The sequence below is a fragment of the Gambusia affinis genome, linkage group LG05 (genome assembly GCF_019740435.1).
Source record: "Gambusia affinis linkage group LG05, SWU_Gaff_1.0, whole genome shotgun sequence".
Classification (NCBI taxonomy): Eukaryota; Metazoa; Chordata; class Actinopteri; order Cyprinodontiformes; family Poeciliidae; genus Gambusia; species Gambusia affinis.
In genome coordinates, this window is record NC_057872.1 from 6166660 (window position 1) to 6179136 (window position 12477).

Sequence of the window (12477 nt, forward strand, 5' to 3'; positions counted from 1 at the left end):
AGACTGCATGGACCTGATGACATACAAAATGGCCTCCTTCAGAATAGCATCATATAAATTGAGGTAGTTTGGCATTTTGTCAACTCCGTCAGATGTCAACTCCATCAAAGTTTTTAAGTGACAGTGTGACTCGGTGATAGTCCTGACAAATCTCACTTAAATATGCAGTTAATTCATTTTAATGTTCTTTACATAAATGGCATTACTTCACATGTATCAAGTATTTCTTTTTACCACCTTCAGTTCTGTCAACTCCGTGATGCATTGTCAACTCCTTCAGATGGACTTTATGTTGTTTTTTCTTTTAAATAATATTTCTTTGTTTCTTGAGAAGCATTTGTCTGTAAAACTGAGTAAAATATCACTAATTGGGTCATTAAAAATAATTTTATATTTATTTTTGTCAGATGGTGATGACAAAGTTCTACATCAGGTCCATCAAAAATGTAATTTTCAAAAAAATGTTGCAACTGGGAGCCTGCACCGTTGCCTCTTTACATTTCCAAGACATTCTTTGTCATATATGTATACATACGCTTGAGGAATAATAATAAAAAGGAAAATTTAAACACATTTTGGCCCATTTCTCAAGAGTCACTGAAATACATGTAAACGTATCCGTCTCGTCCTCGTTTTCCCAATAGCACCTAAACGCAACATGAATTCAGCTCCTCCCACTTCCAATATGGCAGCCATGGGAAGGAGACAAGCGACGCCACGAATTTAGGAGTTTTTTCACCATAAATGAGTGGTATGGGAAGCTGTCACATGTATGTCTAAGTTGTGACAACAATATTATTCCTCAGTGCCAATGTCTCGTTTGAGAATAACTTTTAAAGGTTTCAAAAATACAATGTTTCTCAGTGGGCTAAGCTAGCAAGCAACGGTTAGGAAATAAATGAACTTGTGTCTTCTGACTCTCAAGAAGAAATCATTCACCCCGCAGACGTCCTTCTAGGTGAGTATACATTTGCATAGAAAGACGTGCAGACCATAACGCGAGGACAAACGGCATTTGCATTAAGAAGATGTGTTTAACTCATCATTAGCCTAATACTCAGAAACATGAACGCAGAGGAACTGCATCCTAGTGTCACAGATACTCTCGTCATGTCTCCTGATGAAGTTTTTGTTGGGTTCTCATTTCTGCCCGTCTTGTTTGTTTCAATGTTTGTTTGTTTTTATTTGTCGGAACTGTTCTATTTCATCATTATTCAATATTGCTTTCTTTTCTTTTTTCCCCTCCAGCTCAGATTCATCATGGCCATCACTCAGTTCCGTCTGTTCAAGATTTGCACATGTTTAGCCAGTTTGCTGTCCTTTTTTAAAAGGTTGATATGCAGGTAAGCACCAGTAGTCCTCTATACTGTGATTTGAAAAGGATTTTACCTGTTATTGTTGTTCTAAGGATCATTAAAAAAAATTCTTGCAAATAATAATAATAAAAAGAATTCATATTGGTTCCAATTCTTTGTAAAATAACTCAATCTCTGTCAATTTGCATTTTCTTGTCTTGCCCTTGTTTCTTAATTGCATTCATATCTCTGCTTCTACTGCATCCTCACAAGGTTCCTCTATCTTTTCCCGCACTGTTTGGGTGAAAAGTTAAAACCAGGAGTTTACATACACCAAATAAAAAGACACATTTGCCTTTTTTCCCTCATTATCTGAAGCTAAATTAGACCAAACATTTCTTGTTTCACGTCTGTTAGAACCAGCAAAATTATTTTTATTTCCTAACAGGATAAAGAAAATGTCAAAGATCTGTTAATGTCTTCAAAATCAGAAGTTTACATACATTCCCTCAGTATTTGCTGTAATTAACTTTGAACTGTTTGGTTTGGGTGAAACGCTTTGGGTTATCTTCCACAAGTTTTGCACTGTAGTTTAATAGAATACAGGCCCATCACTTCAGATGTTCACAAATATTAATGTAGGACATTTTATTGATGCGTTGCCAGACTCTCAGAGCGACGGTTTCTGAGTTACTGTTTTAAAAAATAATTGGCTTATTGTAATCTTGGATAATAAATCTCTGTATTCACGTAATTCAAATTTCCCCATTTAATTTCTGTATGCCTTTTCTATGACTGTTTATCAACATCTAATGATCTGTCCATAAACATCACATGCTACGTTCAGAGCCTTTTACTTTTTATACATCGTGGATAAATCCAGGAGTCTCTGTAAATGTGGCTTACTTGTCATACCAGTTTAAGTTCAACGGTCTTGGGAAGAGTTGGTCGGGTTACAGTTAAGACCAAGCATGGAAGAGGTCAGATTTCACTGTCGAAGTTTGGAAAACAAAACCTGTTTTAGCATTTGACACAGTGAAGCAAAAGAAGAGAGAAAAAAAAACCCAAAAACATCTGAAGGCGGTTTAAAGTCCAAACTTCTCATTCAGTTTAACTTCTCCACCAGCTGTAGAAACCAGAAATATTTGTTCTGTGCAGCAGAAACGTGCTTTACAGTTTGCAGCTAATTGTAATCTGTGGATGTACCTTCTTTTTTACTTTGACTCGGCCAGACATGTTTTTCTTTTAGACTTTATACAACATAGTCTCACTGACATTACAACCCAAACCAGGGAAAAGAAAAAGTACAATGAGAGGAAATCTGCCTACGCAGGAGGAGCTGCAGAGACAAACCCTTGTTGTGCCACTTTACTTCTAGAGACTGCAAAAGACATCAACCAGAACGACAAGTTCAAAGCTTCGTCCCATGTGAGAATGGCCCAGTCAAAGTCCAGGCTTCAATATGCAAAAGTTGAAAACTTGTCACAGATCCTCTCCATTCAATTTGACCGGACTTGAGTTTGTTTCTAAACCTAAACTAAACTAAAAAAACAAACCCTAATGGCAGCAAAGGATAATTCTAAGACAGGTTTCTGCCACAAGTGGCTCTTTGCAACTTCCAACAGCTCTAAAATAAGTCTGTATTAAAGTGATAAAGAATAAAAAAAATGTTTTAAATATACATTTAATAAAAAAAATGCGGTTGTAAGCAGTTATTTTGATGTATGAAAGTGGTATTCCATGACAGAATTATACAAAAGAAAAAGTGATTATGCTTAGTCTTGTCTACTTTGTGGTTCCATGAAATTGATTTGAATAATTTGATTGTGACACAGGAGCGGAAGGGGCCGCAAGCTCAGCGGTGATCAGATAACTCTCCCAACGACAGTCGATTTTTCCTCCTCTTTACCAAAACAGGCAAGTAGCTGCATCACTCACGTTCCCTAAAAGTAAAAGGCGGGAATTCAGAATTTGGGTAAAAGAAAAAAATGAACTCAAAAAAAATAAAAAATAATGTTTCCCTTTGTGGTCTGAACAGCCAGAAATCGAAGAGTGGAGCTCCTGGGATGAAGAAGCTCCTACGAGTATTAAGATCGAAGGTGGAAATGGAAACGTGTCCCCTCCGCCCAACGATGCAGACGAAGAGCCGGATTATTTTAAAGACATGGCTCCCACCATCAGGAAGACGCAGAAGGTACAGAGCGAGTTCAGAGCAGACGAACTTTGGTTTTCTTTCTTTTTCTTTTTCTTTTTTTTTTTAGACATGGCTGAAACTTTTTGACATTGAAGAAAACTGCAAACATCTTTAACATTGATCATATGTCTGACTGCTTCGCCCTTTTATTTCTGGTCCAGATTTTGCTGAAAAAGCGCGAGCCGTTGAACTACCTGGTTCCTGATGGGTCAGCAGGATTCTCCAGCAGGCTGGCAGCCTCCCAGGACATGATGAGCTTCAGTCCGCCCTCGGTGAGAAACGCCTCGGCTTCCTTCGAGACGTTCTGTAGATTCTTTCGTTTTCACTTGTTCAGGTTTTTGCTTCGACTATAAACGTGTTGCAAAGCAGTAAAACTCAAATTCAAATCCTGTGTTCGGCCTGGACGATGTGGCTTAAAAATAAAAATGTCCCTTTTTTTTCCCCCATCCCATTTCTGATTTTATATATATATATATATATATATATATATATATATATATATATATATATATATATATATATATATATATATATATATATATATATATATCTTTTCTAAAAAAGAAATTACAAATGACAAATTGTTTTCAAAAAGTGGCTTTTATTCCAGTCACTCACTCACTCACTTCAGAGTGAAGTGATGACTTCACCAATGGTGCATTGGTGAAAATAAATGAAAAAAAAAAAACATTTCCTCCAGAAACTCAATCTTTAAAAACAAAAAATGTGATTTAATCAATAAAATTAAATTACAATCCAATATTATATTTGCATTCTCAATGTCCATGGAGAAAACATAAGTGACTTAATAAGAGACAGAAGAAAAACTGAAAACTCTCCTTAGTGATGGCGCAGACATCACTAAGAAACTTAAAGTATTTTAACCAAACGCTAAGAGTTTAAACCAAAGTTCCCCAGCGGCCAGAATAATACGTTTTGGCTCTTTAAGAAAAAGGAAAGCAGCAAACTTACTTTGACTCTGTGTGTTTTTTGTCAGGCTGAACTGGGCGAAATGGAAAACTGGCAGGAGGACACAAACGCTTGGGAGGATGAGTCCGACGCTGCCTGGGAGGCAGAGGAAGTGCTCAGGTAAAAGTTCTGCTAGACATCCTGCCGATTACGTCCACTGTAATAATTTGAGTTGTTTCAGTCACACGGATGTTTGGGGGGGAAAAAAACAAAAAAATGGAGCACAAGTTTGTTATCCTTCATATTCTACATAGTTACACATTTAAATAGTTAATACCGTCTGAATGGTTCAAGGAACAAGACTGTTCTCATTTTGCTTCTGTCTCTTTCCACCAGGGAACAAAAGATGGCTGAGAGGGAGAAGCGCTTCATGGAGCAGCAGAAGAAGAAAATGGAGAAAGAGGCTCAGAGGATGCTGAAGAAGGAGCAAAAGATCGCAGTCAAGCTCTCGTAACGTTTTGGAAATGCTCCGTTTCGAGCCGACGGGCGCCGGGGTTCGGGCACAGACTTCAAATCTATCATTAAAACAGTCTTTAAAGTTTCTTCCACGTGGATTATCATCAGTCACTACTTTATCTGTTTACAAACTGTCCTCCTCCTCCCGCTTCTACCAGCAGCCATTTCAGTTTGGTACGCGGCTGCACTGTAAAAACCCATCGGTCTTCAGAGCAGATTACACACCGAACAAGTGTGAATTAAAATAAAAAATAATTAGATTGTGACTTAATCTGGTTGGTAGTACTTAATTTGTTTGTTCTCTCCCAGAAGCATTTTGTAAACAAAACGTCTCTGCAACTTAAAAAAAAAAAAAAAAATCTCATAAAATCTTTATGGCCTCACAGGGAAAAAAAGGAGTGTAATTTATAACTTGCATCACTGTAAATCAGTGGGATTCTTTGCTTTGCTAATTGTGTTTTTATTTTAATATTTATGTCTTTCAGAGTCTGTACATTTATTTTTTATGGCTTTATTTTTGTCACTCTAATCTGAAGCCATCACTACACTGGAAATCTGCATTTGAATGAAAACTGGAGCTTTTAAACTTGGTGTGGATGAAGATCGATGGAATGATCAAGTCAAACTATGAATGATGGCTGTGGGTTCCTATGGCAACCTCATGGCTGCTGGTTTACCATTCATTCCTAGACATTTTGTCAAAGGTAATTATCCAGAGATTGATACTTTTGTTTCTATTTTTTTTCGTGTGTGTTGTTGGAGGAAATATTGCTTTTTTATAAAATATGGATCACCAAGGCGATAGAATCAATTGCTTCACCCAGAAAGAGGATTTAAGTGCAGATTTAATGTGTTTCCGTAAGAAAGAATTCCTGATCATTGCCTAGAACATTATTTCTGTAATCATGAAAACCTAACTGGGTGAAGACTAATATATATATATATGCATGATGATTAAGCTAAGCGTTTTAAAACCTCCATTGAAGCAAGTCAAAGAAGGCAAATTTTTATTCACAATGTTACAAAAGCTTTGCAAATGGCAGGATCTTGTTCTCTATTATTTATGAGGTGATTGAGTGAAAACGTGACTGTTTTTAACCTAAACAAGGGAGTGACGGTGGGCAGTTCTCAGAACTAACATGGTGAAACTGGTGTTTGCGCAGTTCATTTGTTTCCCTATGGGGCTTCATAAAGAGACATAGCATTTAGCTTTTCTTTTATTTGTTTGATTTGCACATTTTTTCCACAGAAAGAAATCATTTCCGTTTCTGTTCTTTCTTTCACTCCTTTTCGCTGTATGACTTCATGTTCAAAAAATTTGGTGGTTGAGCATAAACAAAGTTTTGCTCTGAGTTGACAAAAAGCCCTGTTCAGATTTGACAGGTTGTAAATCTGGTGTACAAGATTTTTTTTTTTCTTTTTTGTTTTTTTTTAATAAAAGCATTGATTCATATGTTTGCATTGTTTTTGAGGAACATTTTCTAAACTGTTAATGGGCCATCAACAAACGGTTTAAAATTTACTTTAGTGTGAAGGTTCATGCTTTTTATTAGGATCCCAACTAGAATAAAAAACTAAAATATACTCCAGTGAGTCTGTCTCCAATAAAAAGGGTTGGGATGAGATTTAAACTGTTAAAATATTGTATCTTATTGTTTTCCTATTAAAGAAAAAAAAACACCTGTCAATATTGATCTGTCATCAACAAATAGTATACAAAATGTACAGATTGTTTTATAAATACCTTAAACCAGCACATTGCCTAAGTATAGCTTCACAAACAACTAGATTACACGAGCAAAACTTGAATATTGGTTCATTATACACACACACATTTGAAGTGTTTATCTGTGTGATAAGTACTTACAGTTAATGATAAACCCAAATTAATTTTCTTAGAAAATCAGAATAGTTCCATTCACTAAATTAGAATATGCGTAAAAGGAAGTCTAAATAACCTTTATGCAGATGTAGCACACTTTTAATTTAGCCCATATTTCTGTATTTAAAATGTTTATTTTCATCAGTCTAATATAGTCGAATCTTAAAAGTAATGTTTTAGCTGTAAGCGGAAAATCATTAACAGAAATAAAAGTTTTGAAACATTGGTTTGTGTAATTAAGTGTTTTATTTTATTAAGTGTGCCGAGGAAAAAAATTTTACTTTTAAAATGTATGGATTAATTTGTCTTGATTTTTCGCATTGCCACTGATATATGATGTGAATGTCATGTCAACAAAAATAGAAATGTATTTACTGAGAGAAATTGATTCATTGCTTATTTTACACTACTATCTTCAGTAATAGCGTTTATTTACTTTTCTTTATTGGCATGTTTATGGTTTTTTTGTTTATTTTTGTAGAAATATTCATTGACACGCACTGGCTAAAGACATACTGTCCAACTAACTTCGGACTAAACTGAGGTTATAGTCATTCATGCAAAGGGTTAAGACCAGTCCCAAGGTACACATGACGTGTTTCCGCCTTGCACCGGAAGTTTGCGGAGGTTCAGCTGCTGTGACCGCGCTCCACCGTCCTAGGGGATCCTTTGTGAAAGCTAAAATATTTTGGAGCTGAGTTGTTAATGAGATAGCCACTTTACTTAGTGAGTCTCGGTGGATGGGATTTTTAGGGCTACGTTGCTTCCGCTTTCTTTACTTTTTGTAGTGCCGTTAATGGTCGTCGTATTTTCACTTTTTGATGCAGACAGGCTGCCGAATCTCGCGAGAAGTGGAATCTCACCGTGAGTAAAGCTCGGTTAAGTTTAACCCAGTGTGTTTTCTTGATAGTAATGTTACCGTTGCTTCAGCTGGTGGTGTATATTGTTTGTTGTTTTCATTTTGGAGTCTTTGAGTTAACTGACGCGTGTTTGCCTTTGTTTCTCCTCCCAGAACAAACACAATGAATAAAGAAGCCAGACTGAAGGCGTCAATAAACCAGAAGCTAACGGAGACAGGAGAAAGAGATAGGTGGGTAGGTTTTAATACAATATAGAACTCAGAAGGTAGGGGTATTATTGATTATGTTTCAACAAAAATGTCAACTTGAAGGCTTTTTTGTGCATAAAATTCACCTGCTCTCTTCTGTTTATCTGGGTGACAGATTGAAGGAGCTGCTGAGAGCTAAGCTCACAGAGTGTGGATGGAAGGACCAAATGAAGGCTCAATGCAAAGGTAAAAACACTTTTCCAGAAAGAACATGGCGGCTGGTATATGAGGGAAGCAAGGTTAGATTTACTAAGAAGAGGTACTTTTATGTTTCTCTCTATTTTTTTTTTATTTAGAGATGCAAAAAGGTCAACAGAATTTATATGATAGTTAGAAAACATCAAGGTATTCAGAGAAGGTGGTGTTTTCTTTCCTTCTGTTTTGTTTTTTTAATTCTACAAATAAAATAGGAAAAGCTGTCCGCACTAACATCTTAAAAGCTAACAAAGTTTGATTCTTGAAACTGTTGGATTTTACAGTTCTTGTGTTGCTTTTGAAATGTTGTTTTTTTTGTTTGTTTTTTTTAAGTAATGTGGTGCTAACCCCCTGCGCCACCACTGCACGCCCCAGAAAATTTTTTTGACACAATAAATCCGTCAAATGTCACTGGAAAACTGAAAAATTTAAATCAGAGGTTCCCTCCTGCTAGCATGAGGGCCCATGCAGGCTTGGATATTTTTTTTAAACCGCTAACACTGCATTTTTATACCTTTCTGAAACATGAACTATTCCAAAATTTGGTATATTTCCAGTTATCAGACTTGAAAAAGGCAGAAAGGGAAAAGGAAATCGTTGGACTAAAGTCCTAAATTTGAGCTAAAGTCTGCACATGCAGCATTCACTTTAAAGGGGTTATGTAAAGCCTGAGTGTTTTTTTTTTTTTTTTTGTAAACCTGTTGGCATAAATCAGAACAATTCACAGACAAACCCACATTGCTTAAAGTTTGCCACAGTCATTTAGTCAGATAAAGATATAACCTCTAAGTGAAGTTAAAGGAGAGATAGGAAAAATGTTGACTTTATTTTTAGTGTTTTTGTTTGGGTTTATTTAGAATATAGCTGACAGTGAAGAGGGCAGAGATGGAAATAAAGGTCGTGCAGCTTAAGGGCAGACAGTAAGACAAGAGTAAAACAAGGTCAGAGATGATGAGGATGAAGGTGAATAAGTTGAGGAGAGGATCGGAGAACTCTGCATCTCCAACCCTCTCAGTTGAACAGACTCAACAGATGTTGCACTGAATTCTGCAGGAGTCAAATCTTGACTCCAGGGGGCGCCGTCACGTCTCTAAATGTTATTTTGCTCTCAGAGTACCACTGCCAAATGAAACCCTCCTGAAATACAAATGGTCACTTATTCTGTTCAGTTCAACAGAATGTTTAACAAAATGGAGAGTTAACATTTGAAGATCATTTCCAACCAATGTGTTAGTTTGGTTTGAGGATAAAAGCCTTTAAGTTGTAGTGCAGTGACAGTTTCTGGTAAGAACGATCAGAATATCTATCTGTACTACACACCAGCGTTTGTCTGTGGTGCTTTTGAGAGCAAGTTGTGGACATAAGCCACAGCGCCCTCTGCAGGGACCAATAAAATAAAATCAACCAAGAGGTTTTCACAGGTTTTAGTTCCACTTTATATTAAGACAATTAATATAAGACAAGACATTAGTTATTGAACTCTTGACAGTCTTGATACTCTCAATAAATCCACTTGCACTATAAATTAGTGGTTGATATCTTTGTGACCTCCTTTGGAGTTTAACATTTTGGGGTTTAGTTTTTTTTTTTGTTTGTTCGTTTTGATCTGTCAATAAAGTTAGCTTTGAACTGTTTAATCTCTTCTGATACTTCAGTCTAACCGTGTTATATTCCTCATGCAGACGTCATCAAACAAAAAGGTCTGGAGCACGTGACGGTGGAGGACCTCGTTGTAGAGGTCACCCCTAAAGGAAGAGGTAATTCAAATAACAAATCGACACTACAGTGTCAGAAAACAGTGACTACATAATTTGTCATCATAAATAAGATGATTAAAGAAAGAAGGGAATTGCTAAATATATATATAAAGAAACTCAGATCCAGCGCATTCCACACCTTTGATCCCAATGCATGTCCACCGTTCAGAACAGAAGCATATCAGAAAGAAAACGGATGTATGTGTACGTACAATAATGTTGTAGGGCTTCATAAAAGAGTTTGAGATCATGTTTACCAGAGAAAAAAAGAGTAAATGTTGCAGGAAAGTAACTGATCAGTGTGTCTTTATTGCAGCCTTGGTGCCAGACAGCGTTAAGAAGGAGCTCCTACAGAGAATTCGAGCCTTTTTGACGCAGCACGCCTCATAATCAACATTTGGCAAATTCTCATAAAGATGTTAGCTTTTGTGTTGTTGTTTTTTTTTTTTTAAGGATTTATTGGAATTCCGAAATGTGTTTTAGAATTGCATATAAATTCTTATCATCTCCGACATCTACTCTGATAAATGTGTTTGTATTGATCCACTGATCAACTGATTCATGTTTTATACCAGTCAGATGTCGTGTCTCCTTGTGTATGAAATGTGCTGCTTGAATAAAGGGGTCAATTTATTAAATATGCATTTTTTTTCCTATATATGTGTATATACATAAAAAAAAGCACAATGCAGAAATTAATTTCAGGGAAGAAATTGATCAGTGTTCATCATCCATTAGTCTCTTAAGGAAGCTGCTCTGCTACATTTAATTAGGGTCTCTGCTGTAGTTCTGTAGATTTAGAGGGTGGAAGTGAAATAGAAATGTTTTCAGATGTACATTAAATAGTTAAAGATTGTTGCTTTTTAATATGACTGAGGGGAAAAACACTAAAATACTTGCACAACTCTAAAAATGCACGAGTTTGCAGATTTTCATCTGTGCACTTTCAAATCAGCTCATTTCTTAGGAACTGATTTAAAACATTGCTCCTAACAAGGTGTTTAGGAAGCCCAGATTTCTTTAGCAGTAGCTTTTATTTTGGTGTCTCAGCTTCCTTTTAACATTATACTAGATAAATTAGGGCAAGCCAATTTGCTGGATAATCGAAGACAGTGACACTCTGCTTATTAAATCAGGTTTTAGTACTTCTGACAGTGAGCAGGTGCCAAAGTTGTGCTGGAAAATAAAATCAGCATTTCCATAACAGTTGTCAGCAAGGGAAAGCATCAGGCTCTCACAACGCTCTGGCTGTCGGCCGCAGTGACTTTGGAGATGAGAAACCACAGTAGTATAAATCATCTCTGATTCTCTGTATGAGTTTGAAACTCCAAACAGAACTTCAAGCAACTTGGATTCTGGAATCCTCTCCGCTCTTCGGGCAGAACCCCGTGGTGTCCAAACTGTCTGCCATGTGGGCCAAAATGGAAACGTTGAACATACTGGCTTGGCCATAAATGTTATAGATTTTGAAATGAACAGCAAAACCCGATTTGCGTTGTGATTTATTTAGTCGGATTTGCGTGCTCAACATTAAACTGAACATGAAGTACTTCAGTGAAAGCAACAAAGTAGCCAGATTTTAGTTGAAAATGTTCTGTAAATGATGTTAAATCAAATATAAAAGACTCTCACACTTTTCCTTTGAAAGAAAGCCATAAAACTTTGACATACTTCCGAAGGCCGGCAACAGTAATCACAGTGAAGGACGATTTTACAAAGTATTGACTGCATTTCACAATTAGAGGCAGTATTATGTATTTTCCAGTCATATACTGCCATTTTATAGCACAATCAAGTAACTATTTTACCATCAGTTCTTATAAAAATGCTGCATATATAACATATGACTTAAAAGTCATTTGACTTTGTAATATATTGCATTGAAATTGGGTCGCTGTCCCTTTAAAAACTCCTGCTGTTTCTCGAGAAAGTCTTCACAACATGGCTCTGTTAACACTGTAACAACATTTTTACTGAGAAGGAGCTTCTATAATGAGCTCAGCTGATGCGTGGTTCCACCAGGTGCTAATTGTCTGCTGGCTAGTCTGAAGGAGCTGAGTGAGGCAGAAGCTTGGGAACTGTGTCTTGAATGCAGAGCTGGGTCCACCCAGGTGTTTCACATAGCTGAATGGTTGCCACGGGAGATTACAGGATTTCTCAAACATGCATGAAAGAATCAAGGCAACTGTCCAGGTATGTTTCTGATGAGGGGAATAAAATTATAACATGATGTAAAGCTCAAAAAGGTTGATGTTGTCTAATACTACCCCTTTTAAAAACGGTTTTGTTTGGGTCCGTCACATAAATCCCAATCAAAATACATTGAAGTTTGTGGCAGTAACCTACAAAAAAAAGGGGAAAACTTTCAAGAGGCATCAATACGTTTTTGTGTGGCGCTGTAGTTGCACAGGCATGACCTAATTGCAAGTTAATTTCATTTCATTGGAAACCCAAGAAAAAAAAAGTGTACTTCTTGGCATAATTTTTCACATTAGCGAGTAGAGGCTGTGCGTCGGTCACCCACACAAAGCTCCGGGAGTGTTTTCATAGCCGAAGGACCCGCTGTGACATCAGCCTAGGTGACAACATGCTGATGTACAGTTCTGTAGCCGAGGCCAAGT

At 36.7% G+C, this 12477-nt stretch overlaps 2 protein-coding genes across 2 annotated transcripts; both read left to right on the plus strand.

Moving 5' to 3' along the window:
* The first annotated feature begins 652 nt into the window (after positions 1–652).
* On the plus strand, positions 653–6367 carry ebag9 (estrogen receptor binding site associated antigen 9). The gene is made up of 7 exons (XM_044118182.1): positions 653–958; positions 1249–1343; positions 3131–3212; positions 3334–3489; positions 3651–3761; positions 4487–4578; positions 4795–6367. The coding sequence occupies exons 2-7, from the start codon at positions 1261–1263 to the stop codon at positions 4910–4912; spliced, it is 642 nt and encodes a 213-aa protein (XP_043974117.1). The 5' UTR covers positions 653–958; positions 1249–1260; the 3' UTR covers positions 4913–6367.
* A 1007-nt stretch (positions 6368–7374) lies between these two features.
* eny2 (ENY2 transcription and export complex 2 subunit) lies at positions 7375–10494 on the plus strand. Its single transcript, XM_044118183.1, has 5 exons — positions 7375–7660; positions 7809–7886; positions 8020–8090; positions 9782–9856; positions 10173–10494. Exons 1-5 carry the CDS (start codon positions 7593–7595, stop codon positions 10244–10246), a joined length of 366 nt encoding a protein of 121 aa, XP_043974118.1. The 5' UTR covers positions 7375–7592; the 3' UTR covers positions 10247–10494.
* The last annotated feature ends 1983 nt before the right edge of the window (positions 10495–12477 follow it).

Bases quoted from the DNA above. Each gene is read 5' to 3' on its own strand.
- ebag9 (XM_044118182.1), top strand. From the start codon at position 1,261: ATGGCCATCACTCAGTTCCGTCTGTTCAAGATTTGCACATGTTTAGCC. The intron at 3,490-3,650 runs GTACAGAGCGAG...TTTCTGGTCCAG, and splicing joins CCATCAGGAAGACGCAGAAG to ATTTTGCTGAAAAAGCGCGA. The intron at 4,579-4,794 runs GTAAAAGTTCTG...TCTTTCCACCAG, and splicing joins GAGGCAGAGGAAGTGCTCAG to GGAACAAAAGATGGCTGAGA.
- eny2 (XM_044118183.1), top strand. From the start codon at position 7,593: ATGGTCGTCGTATTTTCACTTTTTGATGCAGACAGGCTGCCGAATCTC. The intron at 7,887-8,019 runs GTGGGTAGGTTT...TCTGGGTGACAG, and splicing joins GAGACAGGAGAAAGAGATAG to ATTGAAGGAGCTGCTGAGAG. The intron at 9,857-10,172 runs GTAATTCAAATA...TCTTTATTGCAG, and splicing joins GGTCACCCCTAAAGGAAGAG to CCTTGGTGCCAGACAGCGTT.